Genomic DNA, 18,402 nt, shown 5'->3' with positions numbered 1-18,402 from the left:
ACCCTTTTCCTTTACAGAGCTCAAAGCTTTGTTTTTCCACTGTTTTAGGAAAAAAATCCAACTCCTCTGCACCAAATAGCAGACCGACACACTAACGGCGCTTTTCCACTGCAGGGCCTCGCTCGGCTTAGTATGGTATAGTTAGGCCTTGTTAGGCCAGGCTCAGTTTATGCTGCGTTTCCATTACAGTTTAGGAACTGGGGTAGTAACTATAGTAACGCAGTGTAGGCGACCACAAAACCAACATCAGCCGTTAGCTGTTAGCACTCAGCTCCTCATATCTGTTCAGAAACTAGACAAAAGTTAAACCAGTACAAACCACAGACTGCCTGTGTCATGGCGAATACAGTCGCTGGTTTATTTATGTCTGTATAGGCCGTTGTTATGAGTTTGGACGGAGCATATACAACATTAGCTTAGCCGATCTCCATTCAGAAAACACGCATTTTAAAAAGGTGTTTCGCCTGCCGTCTGTCTGCAGACTTGTCAAAGCATTAATTCGTGGTTTTTACTAACCGGTATCAGTATGTTGTTACTTCGGCATCATTTTGAAACGTGTATTACAATTAAATCACGGTCAAATATGTTCATTTTGTTGTAGTTGACAGCGATTCTCTCACTAGTTTAGCATACTCAGCCCGGTTGTTGGGCCGGACGAACCTCGATTTTGGAGAGCCAGAAAAACTGTGGAAAAAGTACCTGCTAGGCGGATCTACGCCAAGTGGAAACGCAACCAAAAACGGGCCGGGCACGGCACGCTTAAAACTCGCTGTAGTGGAAATGCGCCATTAGGCTCAGACTGTCTGTTGAACATGATGGAACATTTAGAAGATAAAGCCAGATATATCTTCAGGAGTTAGAGATCGACAGAAGAGCTACAGAAATTGGACTTTCAAATCTAAAACAGAACATGGACCCAGCTACAGGGTCACCATCTTTCTCCAAATAGCAGTTTCTGCCTCAAAAATGTCTAGGATAAATACTGAGCTGTTTTTTTTGGCCCACCCTCAGCCCAACCCATGTCTGTTAATCTCCCCTCTGCGGGTCCCTGGCCTCTTTACCCTCCGGATGCCTCATCTTTTCCTTCTGATACGAAGGCATTCCAACCGCAAAACATGCTACTGAGACATACATGGTCCGACAACAAGAAAGGGCAGCACATCAAATAAAAAAAAAGATCTATATGAAATAAAACACGTATCTGAACTTACAGCATGTATTTAGGCCTCTACGAAAAGGCCTCTACGAAAAGTCATCTACTGATGTTTAACGAACATCTGGTGACCACTTTATAAAGTTTCACCTATTATTAGTTAAAATTACTTTCGATTTACTCAAGTTATGCACACAATTAGCCTCTCTTTGGGCCAATGTGTTGCATATAGTAACAGAAAGGATCTAATGACAATCTATTTGGCTGACAATCCAGACTTACAAAGGTTGTAATTCAGTGTATAAACAACAAATAAATTCCTATGGTTTTTTTAGGTAAAGATTTTAAAGTTGGTAAAAATGTATGTTCTTTTCAACAGAACACAGAAAAGAAAGAAAGAATATCAAAAGTTAGAAAACATACAGTTGTGAATGAATGTATCCATGGGCAAGGTTTACTATCCTTGTGCCGTGCAAAGCTCTCAACGCGTGCTTTTCCTCTTTGGCCTCACTGAAGGTGTTCTTCCTCAAACCAACATTGTGTCTTTCAGAGAACTAAACACAAAATAATTGATGCTGTTGACTAGGGAGAAACTTCTCTTTTTTGGGTAGATACTGGAGTAACACAATCTGTCTGGCTTGAAGCTCAGTTTCACTTTTACTTTCCTGTCCGTAGTTTCAGATGTCACTGAACTATTTTGGTCAGTGGGTCATTTTCACAGCACAGTACTGAGAAAGCTATTATGACTGAATAGTTAGCTCCCCCGCTACAATAGAGAATAGTCAATTCTGTATGCTTGCATCTTTAAGCACTTATTTCCTGAATATGCACCAATTAATTTCACTGTGCAACTTTCTTTTGTAATCACGCCCAGGGAGCAACTTGTAAAATCAGAGGGGGTGGGAGCATTTTGATGCAAAGCTGGACAAAAAGGCTAGGACTATTCTATAGATGACCCTTATTGTTACCCCTTGTTTGGACCACACCCATCTTTAACTACACCTGTTGAGTGTCTTGGGTGCATCTTGTACAGAAGTGACGCAATCCCGGTAACAATATCTGCCCACTGACAGACGGACGGACAAAAAGACAGACAGAGTACCAGGTTTTTCGGAGATTACGAAGTGAGGAAAGGTTCATAGCCCCGCACGTTACGCCCGTGGCCACATTGTGCTGCTGTGATCCAAGCTGTGATATAGTGTGATTCTATTACCTATCTGTCAGTCTATTTAGCAGTCACAACACTTTCCAGATGTTTTTTGAGATCAAAATAAAAGGATGAGTTCAAAGACGATTTTGATTCAAGTAGGGGTGTAACGGTTCACAGAATTCACGGTTCGGTACGTACCTCGGTTCGGTACGAGTTTGGTACAACAAGAAAAACAAGTTGTTATTTATTTTTGAACAGTAGTGCAAGTTTTAGTATAAAAATAAGGAACTCTAACATTTGGAATAATTTACTGTATTACACAGTTAAAAACAAACCACAAACAGTACCACAGACACTCAGATGGCCATATTATCTATAATGACTGATGTCAAACAAAAAATAATGTCTTGAAAAGATTACATCATAAATAATAAGAAAGTGTTTCATGAGCGCATAGCCATTGAAATATATATGCCAATAGCTTCCGTTATTTATTTTGGTCTCTCGGCTTTCATGTATATTGGCTTCTTAAAAACAGCAGGGATAAGCTGTTGAACTGCTGTTGTCTTTTGCCGGACTCCGGTGATTGGCACATCTGGGTGATGCCTTCTGATATGATTTAGCATGTTTGACGTGTGTTACTACTATAGAGTGGCGAAGTCCCTCCCCTTCCGGTGGACCTCCATGGGACCTTATTTCGGAAAAATTATGCATTGAAGTCAATGGAGAGAGAAAGATTATCTTTCGATCCCGTTTGAATTGTGCCACGAATTACACATATGATGTTTGTCAATCTAAAAAGGTAATTTTGAAAGTCAAAAAAAAAAAAAATGTGTCATAAAACTGTGAAGTTACACATTTGTTTGTGTGAAGTTACACATTTGTTTGTGTGAAACACTCAATGAACTACATCTCCGGTCTAGCAGAATAACACACGTCACCAAGATGGCCGTCACTACTGTCTTGTCAACAAAAGGATTGTCTACCCTCACTATCACCATAATGAAACACGTCCAGAAGAATGTCATGCATTCTCTCTGAACTGCCTGGTCTTTTTAATGTTGAATGTCAACCATTTGTGCAAATAGCGTGAAGTAGAAAAAAATCGCAGATGCTAATGTAGCATTAGCATTTCTCCCCCGGGCTTAAATTGTGTATTATAGAATGATCACACCGGTGTGACAATACTCTTCAAAGGGTTCACGAAATATGACCTCTACTCTTACTGTTTAACATTTTGGGTTACTTAATGTTACTTCATGTTAAGGCTAATAAAAATGACAAGACTGTAATGCTAGCTAACATGCTAGCTACTTGATCCAGCTACTCCTGGTCCTTTCATCGGAAGCGAAAGAACGAGCAAGACCCATTGCTGGTATGATAACAACCTGGTGCTAAGCACACAGGCATCTTGTTAAAGTTATCTTATCTTAGCCAGCGCCATATAGATAGATTCTATCTATATGGCGCTGATCTTAGCCATCTCTTAGTGGAGGAAAACAGTTATGACATCACTTAGGCGACTCTGGGATTTGTAGTCTTTCTAGTAGCGTATTTTTCATAGTCTTATATTTCAACAGTTTACTACAAACTGTGACTTTTTTGACATGGAAATAATATTTTAAGGCAAGGCAAGGCAAGACAAGGCAAGGCAAGTTTATTTATAGAGCACTTTTCAACGCAAGGCAATTCAAAGTGCTTTACACAAACAAAAAAAAACAAAAAAGAGAAAGCATTAAAAAAGAAAAGCTAATCAAATAAACATTAAGAAAAAAATACATGGATAAAAGTTACAGTGCAGTCTAAAATATAAATAGTTCAATTAAACATTACAAGAAAAAGTACATGGATAAAAGTTACAGTGCAGTTTAAGATATGAATAGTTCAAATAAAAGCAGCGACAAAAAGAAAAGTCTTCAGCCTGGATTTAAAAGTAGTCAGAGTTGCAGCGGACCTGCAGGTTTCTGGGAGTTTGTTCCAGATATTTGGAGCATAATAACTGAACGCTGCTTTACCATGTTTAGTTCTGACTCTGGGGACAGAAAGCTGACCAGTCCCTGAAGACCTGAGAGATCTGGATGGTTCATAGTTTAGCAGGAGGTCAGTAATGTATTTTGGGCCTAAACCATTCAGTGCTTTATAAACCAGCAGCAGTATTTTGAAATCTATTCTTTGACACACAGGAAGCCAGTGTAAAGACTTCAGAACAGGAGTGATGTGATCCACTTTCTTAGTGTTAGTGAGGACTCGAGCAGCGGCGTTCTGAATCAGCTGCAGCTTTCTAATAGATTTTTTAGTGAGACCTGTGAAGACACCATTGCAGTAGTCGAGTCTACTGAAGATAAAGGCATGGACAAGTTTTTCCAAATCCTGCTGTGACATTAGTCTTTTAATCCTAGATATGTTCTTTAGGTGATAGTAGGCTGATTTAGTAACTGTTTTAATGTGACTGTTGAAACTCAGGTCAGAGTCCATGACTACACCTAGATTTCTGGCTTTATCTGTTGGTTTGAACATTGCACACTGAAGCTCAGCGCTAACTTTTAAACGTTCTGCCTTGGCTCCAAAAACCATTACCTCAGTTTTATCTTTGTTTAATTGGAGAAAGTTCTGACACATCCAGTCATTGATTTGTTCAATGCACTTACTCAGTGTTTGAATTGGAGCATAGTCTCCTGGTGAAATTGTTACGTAAATTTGTGTGTCATCTGCATAGCTATGGTAACTTATTTTGTTGTTCTTCATTATCTGATCCAGTGGTAGCATGTAGATGTTAAAGAGAAGAGGCCCCAAGATGGAGCCTTGAGGAACCCCACATGTCATATTTGTCAACTCAGATGTGTATTTACCGATAGAAACAAAGTTTAAACCAATTTAGAACTGTTTCCGAAAGTCCCACCCAGTTTTCCAGTCGGTCCAGTAATATGCTGTGGTCAACAGTGTCAAACGCAGCACTGAGATCTAATAATACTAACACTGAAGTTCTGCCACTGTCTGTGTTTAAGTGGATGTCGTTAAAGACCTTTACAAGAGCAGTCTCAGTGCTGTGGTTTGGACGAAAGCCTGACTGGAACACATCGAAACAACCATTTAAATGCAAGAAATTACTCAACTGTTGAAAAACAACTTTTCAATGATCTTACCTAGAAATGGCAGGTTTGATATGGGCCTGTAATTGTTCATTACTGAAGCATCTAGATTATTCTTTTTTAAGAGCGGTTTAATGACTGCAGTTTTCAGGGCCTGTGGAAAAATACCTGAGTGAAGAGATTTGTTTACTATATGAAGTAGTTCGGAGGCCATGCAAGGCAAAACATCTTTGAAAAATCCTGTTGGAATAATATCAAGGCAGCAGGAGGAGGATTTCAGAAGTTGTATAATGTCCTCCAGGTTTTTATCATTAATCTGATGGAATTGTGTCATGATCTCTGAATTGATGTTAAGTGGACACAGAGACAACACATTAGCTGTTCCTGATGCAGAGGCACTGACTGCTTGTCTGATTTTCTGAATTTTGTCAGTGAAAAAGGAGGCAAAATCATTGCACGCCCTGGTGGATAGAAATTCAGAGGCTACTGACACTGGGGGGTTAGTTAGTCTGTCGACGGTAGCAAACAAGGCACGTGCGTTGTTTTTGTTTTTGGTAATGATGTCAGAGAAGAATGATTGTCGTGCGTTTTTCAATTCCAAATTATAAAGGCCAAGTCTCTCTTTATAAATTTCAAAGTGAACCTGGAGATTTGTTTTTCGCCACCTGCGTTCAGCTTTTCGACATTCTCTTTTTTCTGTTTTCACGGTCATGGCCTTTCTCCATGGAGATATTTTCTTCCCAGTCACTTCCTTTACCTTAATTGGAGCAATGGCATCTATAACATTTTTAATTTTTGAATTAAAATGATCTACTAGCTCATTTACTGAGGTGTTAGCAGGGGCAAGTGTGGAAGAAAAATTCTGAGTAGACATTTCCCTAGTATTTTCAGTTAAACATCGCTTTGTGGTTACCTCTTTTTGAACACTTGTGTGAACAGAAATAGAGCTCTCAAAGAAAACACAGGAATGGTCAGACAGTGCAACATCAGTCACCACAACCTTAGAGATATTCAGACCCTTTGAGATAATTAAGTCCAGAGTGTGCCCCTTATTGTGCGTGGGCTCCGTCACATGCTGAGTCAGTCCATAGCTATCAAGAACACAAGACAGTTCTTTAGCCCCTCTGTCCTGGGGGTTGTCAACATGGATGTTAAAATCACCAACAATGACTAGACGGTCAAAGTCAATACACACTATAGACAGCAGTTCAGTAAGGTCATCAAAAAAGCTTGCACAGTATTTGGGTGGCCTATAGATATTTAGGAACAGAGCTCGAGAGGAGCATTTCAGCTGAAGGGCCACATATTCAAAAGAATCAAAGTTTCCATACGATGTCTTCCTGCATTGAATGGAATCATTGAACAGAATAGCAACTCCACCCCCTTTCTTATGCATTCTTTCCTGACTCATAAAACTAAAGTTGGGAGGGGTTGATTCGATAAGAACAGCTGCACTGTTATTTTGTTCAATCCAAGTTTCTGTTAAAAACATAAAATCAAGATTGTGCTCAGTGATAAAATCATTGATTAAAAATGTTTTTCCTGCCAAAGACCTGACATTTAATAAAGCTAGTTTAAGTTCGTTAAACACACTATCAGTCATGTTTTTTGTAACAAGCTGTGGCTGACATGGAATCACTGCTAAATTAGATAAACTCACACAAACGTTTGAGTGCTTCCTGTATCTAAGATCATTCACCGCTCTTAATCTATTACCTATCAACACAGATATCGGCAAAGCTACTGGCAGGCAGGGCCCGGGCATGTCCTGGAAAGAGTTGAGAGTGCCATACGCCCTTGAGCCTGGACCCAGCAGATATCAGTTTGCAGATTGTTTTGGTTTGGATGATTGTGGTAGGCATGGTGATGAAGCCGGGGGAGATGGTGCGCGTCTCTGCTTTGGTGATTTTGGTGGGCGTCGTTGAGGAGCGGGGGTAAAGGACATGCTGCCAGCCCTGCGTATCGCCTTAGTCTGGTCTTTGAAATCCAGGAAGGAATCGGTGCCAGCCCTCTGTATCTCCTTCTTGTGTTCCACGATCTCCAGGAGGGTGGGCGAGGGCGAAAGGGTGAACGGAGTATCCTCAAAGGCGTTGACAGGGGGGGGGGGTGACGGGCGGTGGGGACTCCTCCGTGTGTTTCATAGGTCTCCCATAATCAGAACATTCCTCAGGCGGGTGCAGTGATACTTCTTCAGGGTTTTCTGCGCGATGTGTTGTGTCCATCTCCTGTTTTGATTCCTCTTGCCGCTTGTCCTTGGCAGAGGGAACAGATTGATGACGCAGGCAGTTGAATATGTTAGAGATAAACAATTTCACTCCTGACTTGTTAAGGCAAACTCCTTTTGCCTTGAAAAGATGTCTGCGGTCCCAGAAAAAGTTAAAATTGTCAATAAAATGCACAGAATGGTCAGAACAGACAGTTGAAAGCCACGTGTTCAGTGCAAACAATCTGCTGAATCTCTCCACTCCTCTTCTGACTGGCGGTAGAGGGCCACTGATGAACACATCTGCATTTAGAGAGCTGGCAGTTTCCAACAGACATTTAAAGTCTTTTTTCAGCAGTTCTGACTCTTGTTTCACAACATCATTTGTTCCAATATGTAGTACCACATTCTTCACAGTCGGATGTTCAGCCCCAATATGCAGGATCTTCTCAGCCAAGTCAGAGACTGTATCCTTAGGAAAACAGAGTACTTTGGTGTTGTTCTTACTACACAGACCTTTTACATCTCTTACAGCAGAGTCACCCACAATCAGAGTTTCAGGCCCAGTCGTTAGCTTTCCCTCTAGCCTTTTACTTTTGGAGTAGCTATTGGTCCTTACCCTGCTGTGTGAAGAGGACGGGTTATCCAGGTCATCAGAAAGAGATCTCCGGCTCTCGGTCAGCGGAGCGTATCTGTTCTGGATTGGCACACTTGGTGGTTTAGGAGGATTTTTTGTAATTCTCCCTTTAGCAGCTGTCCACGGCTGTTTAGGGGTTGAAGAGGCACTCCTCTTGGGTGATAACAATGCAGGCCAGCCGGTCGCATCACATATTTCAGAGTGTTGGGCTCTGCCCGTTATCCTTCCTCCCAAATCCCATGAAAATGATTTACTCTTAGGCTTTGCACCCAGAGAGTTCCAGGGAGGACCACCACTTGTAGATTTATGACCCGGTACACAGCCCTCCTGTTCCTTGGAATCCTTGTAGCTGCTAACTAGCTGTGAGTTAGCATACCCTTTTCCATTATTTTGCAACACTGGTAAAGTGGTGTCATTCCCACGACATAGTCCATTCACTTCCACGTTAACTTCCAGCCGTTGCATTTTCATTTCCAGCACGGCCATCTTCTGTAGAAGTTTGTGGAAGTCATCTGTAGAGAACGGAGGCATTTTTCTACCAACTAGCTTAAGCTAAATAGCATGCAGTAGCCTACCAGGCTTTAGCTGTTGCTAGGCCACGCTACTGTAAGACTGGGGTCGCCGTAAAAATGCTGAAATATGGCTGAAAACCTCCGTCTATTTACGAAGATGAACTGTCCCAGTGATAGGTTAATGTCCAGGAGCCGCTGCTCGAAGTTTTCAGAGAATAAGAATAGGAAAATCAGCATAAAAAGTAAGCAGAGGCAGGAGCAAGCAGAAAAGCGTCTGCACTGTAAGAAAGATAAGCAGTAGTAAGATTGACAAACATCATATGTGTAATTCATGGCACAATTCAAACGGGATCAAAAGATAGGTTTTCTCTCTTCATTGACTTCAATGCATAATTTTTCCGAAATAAGGTCCCGTGGAGCGGAAGTAGATGGGCGTGACTTCGCCACTCTATTAGCATACCGCACCGCTGTGGAACAAAGCCGACACACCGTCCTCGTCCGATCCACCACTCGCACACTTCATCGTTATTGTAGTCCACAGGGAACCCGAAATGTTCCCACACAGCTGATTTAAAAGAAGCAGGTGGGTTCTAGCTCCTGTGTGTTATCTGAAATCGCCAAACTAACTTTTCTTCTTCTTGTATTTTGTTCGTTTTGTTGTGTTTTCTTCTTGTTCTTCATTTGTTGTTTAAGGGCGGCTGGCAAACAGCTTTTAGGCGCAATACCGCCCCCTAGATTATAGTATAATGGATATTGCCCTGAGTGACAGACTTTTTTCTCACTAGTAAAAAAAGGCGTATTCGTCGTGTGACTGCATGTGCTGAACCGTGACGGTTCGGGACGAATACGGATACCGTTACACCCCTAGCTTCAAGCAATAAGGGTGAAGGGGTCATTGGTCACTTACTGTAACACCCTAGCCCAATTTGTTTGAAGATGGGTGTGATCTGAGCAACTTCCACTGTGGTACAGCTGATCAACTTGCATCATACTGACATTTCCTTTATTTGGTCTGACTAGAAGTTGGGGGAACAAAGCCATATAAAAGTAGAGAGGACCAGAAAACCTCCAACTATACCAAAATGTTGCAAAAATGCCTTTTACTTTGTCAGACTGTCATTAAATCATTCATGCATTTATGAGTCATCACGGAATAAATATTGGTGCTTTAGCATGACTCCAACAGGCCTCAAATCATCTGCCAGTCTACAAAGATACTGAACCAAAGTAGTTTCCTGTGTCTGTTAGTAGCCTCAAACTCAGCACACGTTGGTGTCTCTTACCCTGGTGTCCTGGCAGGCTTTGTTCTGGTTGTAGACCTTGTGCTGAGCTCTTTTGTCCAGTTTGGTCCACAGGGCCTTGACCTTCCAGGAGCTGACGGCAGCTTTCAGTGAGCTGTAGAAGGTGCTGTAGTCCAGAGGATCCAGATCCATCTGCCTGCAGAGGATGCTGAAGGCCTGCAGGGTCCCCTTACAGGTGGACGTCTGGACAAAGTTCTCAAAGAGCATGCTGGCCTGCGCTGTGCGCTCATCCTCCGTCCTACCCATCTGATCCGATGGATAAATCTCTCTCTTCCTGCTTTGTTTTTCTGTTCACTCCATCCTCAAAGTCAGTGACGATGTATGTGCCGCCATGCTTAGCCAGATCTAAAAGAAAAAGAAATAACATGTTGAGACACAAGAGACTGGAAATACACACTTCTTTGAGCAAACACCCCTGAAAAGGACTAACCAACAACAACCCTGCAGCGTTCTAACGTTTATTATTAACGCTGCACACGTTTCTTTCTCTACAACAAAATACATTTTCCCTCCAGCTCCACTGAATGTCTGATAGTATTATGAAAGAGAGATTGTTATGGCAAGAGAGCATGATTGAATGGGTTTATTGCAAAGCACAAACACTGCAGTAATACATACAGTCACATCATATGCAAACAGAAACTTGTTGAGGCTCGAGATGCAGAAAAAAACAACTTATATATATCAGATGTAGATACAGCAGACTCCATTCTTTGTTCTTACTGCCAGACTCGCAGCCCACAGCACACGAGGGAGTTTATCAGGAGAAGACGAAATGTCCCGGCTCCTTTGGTGATCCTATCTCGTTTGAAAAACGAACGACGTGTAATGAGGGTTTTGAAGTTTAGAGCGGAAATACCTTCACTTTCTGTACGTCTTCCAATGAGAGTTAAAGACATATCCTTCCCCGCCAACTGAGCAAAACCGCTTCAAGTGTTGAAGCCAAAGCAGGCTGAATCCTTATGTGTATGCCCTTTTAAGTTGCAAATTGCTAGAAGAAAGTTTTTTTTTTACCAAACCAGCTTGATTTGGACTCAATCAATCAATGTTTATTTATATAGCCCAATATCACAAATGTTACATTTGTCTCAGTGGTCTTCACAGTTTGTACAGAATATCAGTATGACAATACGACACCCTCTGTCCTTAGACCCTCACATCGTACAAGGAAAAACTTCCGGAGAAAACCCACAGTTTAAAGGGAACATGGGAGAAACCTCAGGGAGAGCAACAGAGGAGGGATCCCTCTCCCAGGACGGACAGACGTGCAATAGATGCCGTGTGTAAATTGAAAAGATAATCCATTATCTTCACCTCTATCCATCTGATCAATGTATAAGTCCAATGAGCACATGTTTCCTAGGGAAATTAAGTCTTCTCCAAAACTCTCCACTACAACAGACTCAAGTTATTTGAAGCTGATGCCAGGCACTTCTTGAATAACATCTCTGTCAAAGTGAAGTAACAGATACAGATTGCTGGAAGCCTGACAGCATTATCCTCACTATTACAGCCATGGGTCGGAAGGAATGAGGGTGGTTAAAGATACGGTTTCTCACACACACACAGATAGGGGTCTGCACGTTAGTGCTGCACGATTAATCGAAAAAAGATCGTAATCTCGATTCAGACACCTATGCGATCTCATTTCTAAATTACGGCGATCCTATGACGTCATGCTGATTTTTTTTTATTATTATTATTTTTTTTTTTTTGCTTCTGAATAATACCAACTTGCAATGTCAATCATACTTAAACGATGTAAAGCAAATATACTCTATACATTTAACATTAAAGTACCATAATCGCATGCAAATGGTAGTGTTCTGTCTGTCTCTCCTCCTCTCATGCAGTGTTAACGCTGCAGCCACTAGTGTTGCCAGTTTTTGCGGAAGGAATAAGCAACCAGGTCTATGAAAACAAGCGCAAAAGAACATGAGCACTTTAAACTAGGGATGTCCCGATCACCTTTTTTTGCTCCCGATCCGATTCCGATCATTTGATTTTGACAATCTGCCGATACCGATTTTTCCCGATCCGATCTTTATGCAATGCATTAAGAGAAAAAAAAGGTAACAGATAACGGCTGGTCATCCAACGCGATGAACTCAGCTATCTTGGCTGTTATTGTGTTGGCCTTTTCACTGTTCTGGGGCAGTTTCTCTTTCCTTTTGAAAGTCTCTGAAAGTGTCGGTTGTTTCAGTGCCATTACCTGAGTGACCGCTGTGTACTCGCCGTGTTGTTGTTGGTGTTTGTTTCTCAGGTGGCGTATTAGATTGGTCGTGTTGAACGTCGCTCTGTTCTTTCCACCACGCGGAACCTCTGCCTTGCAAACATTGCATATGGCTGTTACACTGCCTTCGCTTTCAATTTTATAATACTTCCAAACTCCTGACATTTTCTCCGTCCCGACTCCCGAGTCACCAGCTGAACGTAGCCTCTCATTAGCTTACTGCTACTATTAGACACTGCGCCCACTCCGTTGCCAGATTTGAGAGAAATAAGCAACCAGGTCAGAAAACAAGCCCAAAGAAAGCAACACATACATGATGTTGTGTAATTTTAAACCAAAACTAAGTCCTTAGGATGACTTGAAGACGTGAACATGGTCATTTTTGTTTTGTAACATTAAATAAATAAAAAAATATTTTATATAAAAAATAAATCCCGATCCCCGATTTTTTTCTCCCGATCCCCGATTTTTTGAAAATCACGTGATCGGCTCCGATCCCCGATCACGTGATCGGATCGGGACATCTCTACTTTAAACCTATACATGTCGGGTCGGCTATTTGAAAATAACCTATCTACAAGCTCGCTACCGCAACAACCATTATTACTTACTACCCAGCAACTTTACAGAAAGATAAGCCCAATGTGGCTTATAATAAGTATACCTGGCAACACTCACTGACTGCAGCACGTGAGGGCAGGAGCCGGCAGTATGTTTACAGAAGCGTTAGCATTAGCACTGATTAGCAAAGAGTGACGAGAGCGACTAGTAGTACAAGAAAAACAGAAATGAGTGACGAGGAGGTCGAGGACAATGACAACAACACCGATGAAAATGAGAATGTCGACAGGTGTTCTTAGCCAAGAATCTTAAAGTGCAGTAGATGGACTGTGCTAGTAGCTAGGCAGCTAGGCTTTATCTACATTTATTCTGAAGCTGTAACTTTATGTTCTGTTCCGTTTTTATATTCAGTACTGACTGCAGTATTTAAGTTAATCCTTTTGATTCAGTGACATTACTACTCAGTGGAGTCTAGCACTTTGTTTAAGTTTATGTTTTTTTCAGTACAAGAACCTTTAAGTGCAGTAGTTGAACTGGGTGCTAGCCAGCTAGGCTTTTTTTAATATTATTATTCTAAAGCTGTGACTGTTTTGTTTTTATATTCAGCACTGTGGTGAGGTATTTTGAGTAACTTAAGTACATTCCTCCCTGTAACAAACAGGTTGGTGTTGTTGTACAGTAGTTGGGTGTCCACTGCAATGGTGCTACTGCTAAGGTGCTACTGCAAAGTTTAAATTGTATTATTATAAAGCTGCAAAAATTCTATTTTTTATGTTCAGCTCTCAGGCAGCAGCAATATCTTTATTTTAGTTACTGTATGTTTTGTTACCAGAGAGACTTGAGTTTAAGTCAAGCACTTTGTTTAAAGCCACAATAGTTGGCTGTCAAATTCATTTTAGTTACTCTATGTTTTTGCTACAAGAAACTGAGACTTGGATTTAAGTCCAGCACTTTGATGTTGATGGTGTCTGTTTACAGCCACAATAGTTGGCTCCAGGTGCCACATTTTGAATGTAGTAATGTTTGTTCAGTATTCAGCAACTACAGACTAAAGACAAAGTTATGTTTTTGTTACAAGAGAGACAAATGTTGTCTGTTTAAATTCATTGTACTCACGTGACGTCTAAGAGTAAGAGTGCATTAAATATTTTCATTGAAACTATGAGAATCGTGTGAGAATCGTGATCTCAATTCTTATGGAGGAAGATCGTGATTCACATTTGAGCAAGAATCGTGCAGCACTACTGCACGTACACCGACCTAAATGCATGGACGTGAAGAACTCACATTTCAAATGACTCCCTTTAAGTCCTTGAGTGTCTCAAAGGGGGTCTCAGATATCTGCTACCCTACAGTTTGGCAGCAGGCAGCAGCCTCTCAATTACAAGTGCCCCCTGCAGACCTGCACATCAACTCCCTCACAGATACACATTGTAATTAACCCTTAGACCTTTCATGGTATGTATTGCCCTGCCTAGAAAACGTTTACTTAATTCCTTGTTCTGAATAATGGAACTTAGTTCCATCTGAAATGGAACTAAGTGAAGCACTAAGCTGATCATGTCTGTTTGGGTCAGTCAATGTGTTTCACCATTGAGCATAACCATATACTCAGGACTGCCTCTGCAAAAGAGCCCAAGACAAACCTCGTCCTTTTTGAGGATTTACACAGGTTTGGAAGAAGTACTCAGATCCTCGGAACCGGTTCCAACATTTCGATTCCAACGGCATCATTTAGAAATGTGAATTTCGGTTCTGCTTTTCGATGCCTGAGGAAATGTTTCTCGCCGCTCTCCGTAGCCTACTGCATGACTGCGGCGGGAAATGTAGCGTTGTACCTACACTTCCTACAGTGTAACCTGAGACCAGGGCCGGCCTGTCGCACTGGCGTTATAGATGTTCGCCTAGGGCGCCAGATCTGTGGAGGCGCTGCGCTGACAGCTCTGGGAGGAAAAAAAAACGTTTTGACCGTTGGTGCTCATCCTAATTTTCGGCCTTGATGTAACAACATTCATAATTAAGTAAATGTAACACCCTTTTCATCCCGGTTACACTTTTCATTTGCCCTGTACGATGGGCGCTGTAAGTGATGAAAATGGGGGATGTTGGCTTATCTGGCACCCGCAGCTCACAGCCAAAGTGCGCGTGAGCGAGGGAGAAAGGGAGGGCGCTGTTGTTATCTGGTGCTAGCTGCTCTAACGGAAGAAGAAGATGTTTCTACACTGATGTGGAGGGAGAGTCATCTCCAGTCAGACTGAGGCTGATAACTACAGCTCAGTGAGGTAAAGGACTGAGTGTTTAGATAGTTCACTTTAGTCTAAGTTATCTCAGTGGGTCTCAAACGGTTTGCTGTAGTATGGACGCTCCGTAAGTGCCGGCACTAAGTACGGCAAAGTACTTGGTGTGAAAGCGGACAATATGTTTTGCTAGTGAAGTATAGACATTCACTCAGGATTGCCTTAGCAAATTGGCCCCTGAATACCTCTTCTAGATAATCTATCCATATAAAGCATAGGAAGCATAACTCAAAATAAGCATGAAACAAGGAAGTTCATGGAATTTGTTTGGAAAGAACATCCTGTTATCAGCTCAGAGAGAACAACCGCCCTACTGTTGCCCCGAGGACCAGACATGATGTATGGCAACTCCCTCTGACCGGTCAGGTCCAGAATAAAACTGCAATGTGTGCACTTATATCGCACAGAGCTGGAAAGCTGTGGGATCATGCACATTATTTGGAAGCTGTAATGTGTGCGTTCTGGGACTCTTTGCACAGGAAGTGCTTAACTTGGAATTTCTTTCCAAATGATAGTATTTTTGGGTGTGGGTGTCTGGGGGTTTGGAGGATGCATCTCTAGGCAGGTTTTCAGCCAAGTTTGAAATCAGCAAAACACATGGAATTGTTTCTATTCAAATCTTAGGGGTTTTCAATCATCACACCACAAACATTAATACACATACAGAAATGCACCTATAATTGACAGTAACTTGTTTCTGGAATCATTTGATTAATAAAGTGTCAGAGTTTAATCATTGAGTTATCCTTTTAAATAGCTAGGTGATTAGTCAGCTTTATTTTCTGTTACAAGTTTGGTATCGAACAATTATATATAAACAGGATAATCAAAATGTTACAAAAAAAATGTGATCGTTTCTTTTACTGTCCTTTTTTCTAGAGATGTCCCGATTCGATCACGTGATCGGGGATCGGAGCCGATCAAGTGATTTTTAAAAGATCGGAATCCGGAGAAAAAGATCGGGGATCGGGAATCTTTTTTTATAATTTAAAAAAATATATATATTTAATGTTACAAAACAAAAATGACCACGTTCACGTCTTTAAGTCATCCTGAGGCCTTAGTTTTGGTTTAAAATTACACAACATCATGCATGTGTTGCTTCTTTTGGGCTTGTTTTCATAGACCTGGTTGCTTATTTCTCTGAAATCTGGTAACAGAGTGGGCGCAGTGTCTAATAGTAGCAGTAAGCTAACGAGAGGCTACGTTCAGCTGGTGACTCGGAGTCGGGACAGAGAAAATGTCAGGAGTTTGGAAGTATTATAAAAGTGAAAGCAAAGGCAGTGTAACAGCCAGATGCAATGTTTGCGAGAAGGAGGTTCCGCATGGTGGAAAGAACAGAGCTACGTTCAACACGACCAATCTAATACGCCACCTGAGAAACAAACACCAACAACAATATCAACGTGAGAGCTTGTGCCTCTTCGGGGGTGCTAACACTTAACCATAAACGTTATCGTTTACTTTCTCCATCTTTATCTGGAGATATTACTTTTCTCCGTTAATCTCCGTCACGTTGTTTCCAAAGCAACAACAACTTCCTGTCAACAGCGCTACCTCTCCTTCAAAATAAAAGCATGTCCACAAATAGGAAGCCAAGCCAAATTACACTTTTAAGACATAATACAACTGCAACAAAAGTAACAAACACAATGCGATATCCTTTTCAATTTCAAAGAACACAAATTGGGTTACATTAACAAATAAATATAAAACAACAATACTGTAGAATAACTAAATGAATGCCATGAATACACCGAAATACACGTGTTGAAGTGGTTCGCTGCTGATTACTATTGAATTGTGTTACTCCAGTAAGATGGAAATATAATACTTTGTTTATTCATGTTATGTTAAGCTGCTGTTGTTCATTGCGTTATTACTAGACTAGTTAGTCTTAAGGCTAGAATTCTGCACTAAGCCACATTTTTATTTTATTTTATTATTTGTGACTGAATGTGAACTTGTGAAGCTAGTCAAGCTACTTAGTTATTTTTGTTTTGTTACTGCACTATCTGCACTCAATTTGTTTACATGGTTATTTTGTGGTGGACCACTGATGAGCTTTATTTTGTTTTGATCCAATACTGCACAACTGAACTGATCCAATGCTGCTGTGAAAAAAAGAAGCTATATCCATGTTGGATAGAATAGATAGTTGTCATTTAAATAAAAAAAATAACCTTAAGGGACAAATTGAATGCTTTTTCCCTTTTTTTTTCTTAATGCATTGCATAAAGATCGGATCGGGAAAAATCGGTATCAGCAGATTGTCAAAATCAAATGATCGGAATCGGATAGGGAGCAAAAAAAGGTGATCAGGACATCCCTACACATAGCTATTTTAATTACCTCTCAAACTACCGTAACTAGTTATAGATATGTTTAGTTTTACTGTCGGATCACTCATTACTGGATCCACGAGCTGCATGATACTGGCATAATAGATTGCCCGATCGGGCAACCAGCAGGTGAGGCTTCATTGCCCGAGATAAATACTAGATGGCCCCGGGCCATCGGGCAGTCGTTAATGTCGAGCCCTGGTTATGTAACACTACACAAGAATCAGGTTACCAGAGCGCCTGAGGAACAAGGAAGTGGAGCATGCAGGTGACCAGTAGAGAACAAAAAATGTGTCACTGGGCTACAAAGAGCATGAAAACACACATTTGCCCAATTATATTACAAGTTACATGCAGACCATTTGCTGGAATGCTGGAAAAGGTGTAATCAGTAACACTTCCCAGAAACTATACAATAGAGCAGTGGTTCCCAATCTGGGGGGCGCCAGGCCTCAGATGATTTGTTGAGTTAGTAGCTATTAAAGGCATACAAAGACAGAAATGTATAATTCTTTCTTTGATATAAATGTTTCTTCTGCCCGTAAAGTGTCCAAACCAGGCTTTTCTGGATAAGCGCATTTTTAAAAACATAGTCATTGTCCATGGCGGTCTCAGTTGGATTATTTGTCAGTTGCTCCGATCAGATCGGTCTCCTCCATTTTGTAGATTATTTACGACTTTTGTAAATAATCTACAAAATGCCCCCCCCCCACCCCCCCTAGTGTGTGTGGGGGCGCAACTTCCAACAGGAGTAATTTGGGGGGGCTCTTGGGAAAAAAGGTTGGGAATCCCTGCATATATAACATTCACCTTGAGTTAAATAGAATGATGTACAATCACAATGATCTCAAATTACTCATATAATCCGTCCTTTGAATGAACCATAGCCCATTCCATCAATACACAATAAAACAGTGAAGCAAC

General features: G+C 41.2%; 1 protein-coding gene across 6 annotated transcripts in view; it reads right to left on the bottom strand.

Annotated features, from left to right (window-relative positions):
- Positions 1-18,402, bottom strand: part of LOC117447687 (F-actin-monooxygenase mical2b-like) — an 86,510-nt gene that overhangs the window by 50,567 nt on the left and 17,541 nt on the right. For all 6 annotated transcript variants that reach the window (XM_034084511.1, XM_071203442.1, XM_071203443.1 and 3 more), the window contains exon 2: positions 10,028-10,390. In XM_034084511.1, coding sequence (XP_033940402.1) covers positions 10,028-10,291 — 264 coding nt within the window. In that variant the 5' untranslated portion in view covers positions 10,292-10,390. The remainder of the gene's footprint in view (positions 1-10,027; positions 10,391-18,402) is intronic.

The sequence above is a fragment of the Pseudochaenichthys georgianus genome, chromosome 6 (genome assembly GCF_902827115.2).
Source record: "Pseudochaenichthys georgianus chromosome 6, fPseGeo1.2, whole genome shotgun sequence".
Classification (NCBI taxonomy): Eukaryota; Metazoa; Chordata; class Actinopteri; order Perciformes; family Channichthyidae; genus Pseudochaenichthys; species Pseudochaenichthys georgianus.
The sequence above is the reverse complement of the archived record's forward strand: the minus strand, read 5'-3'. Positions and strand labels throughout refer to the sequence as shown.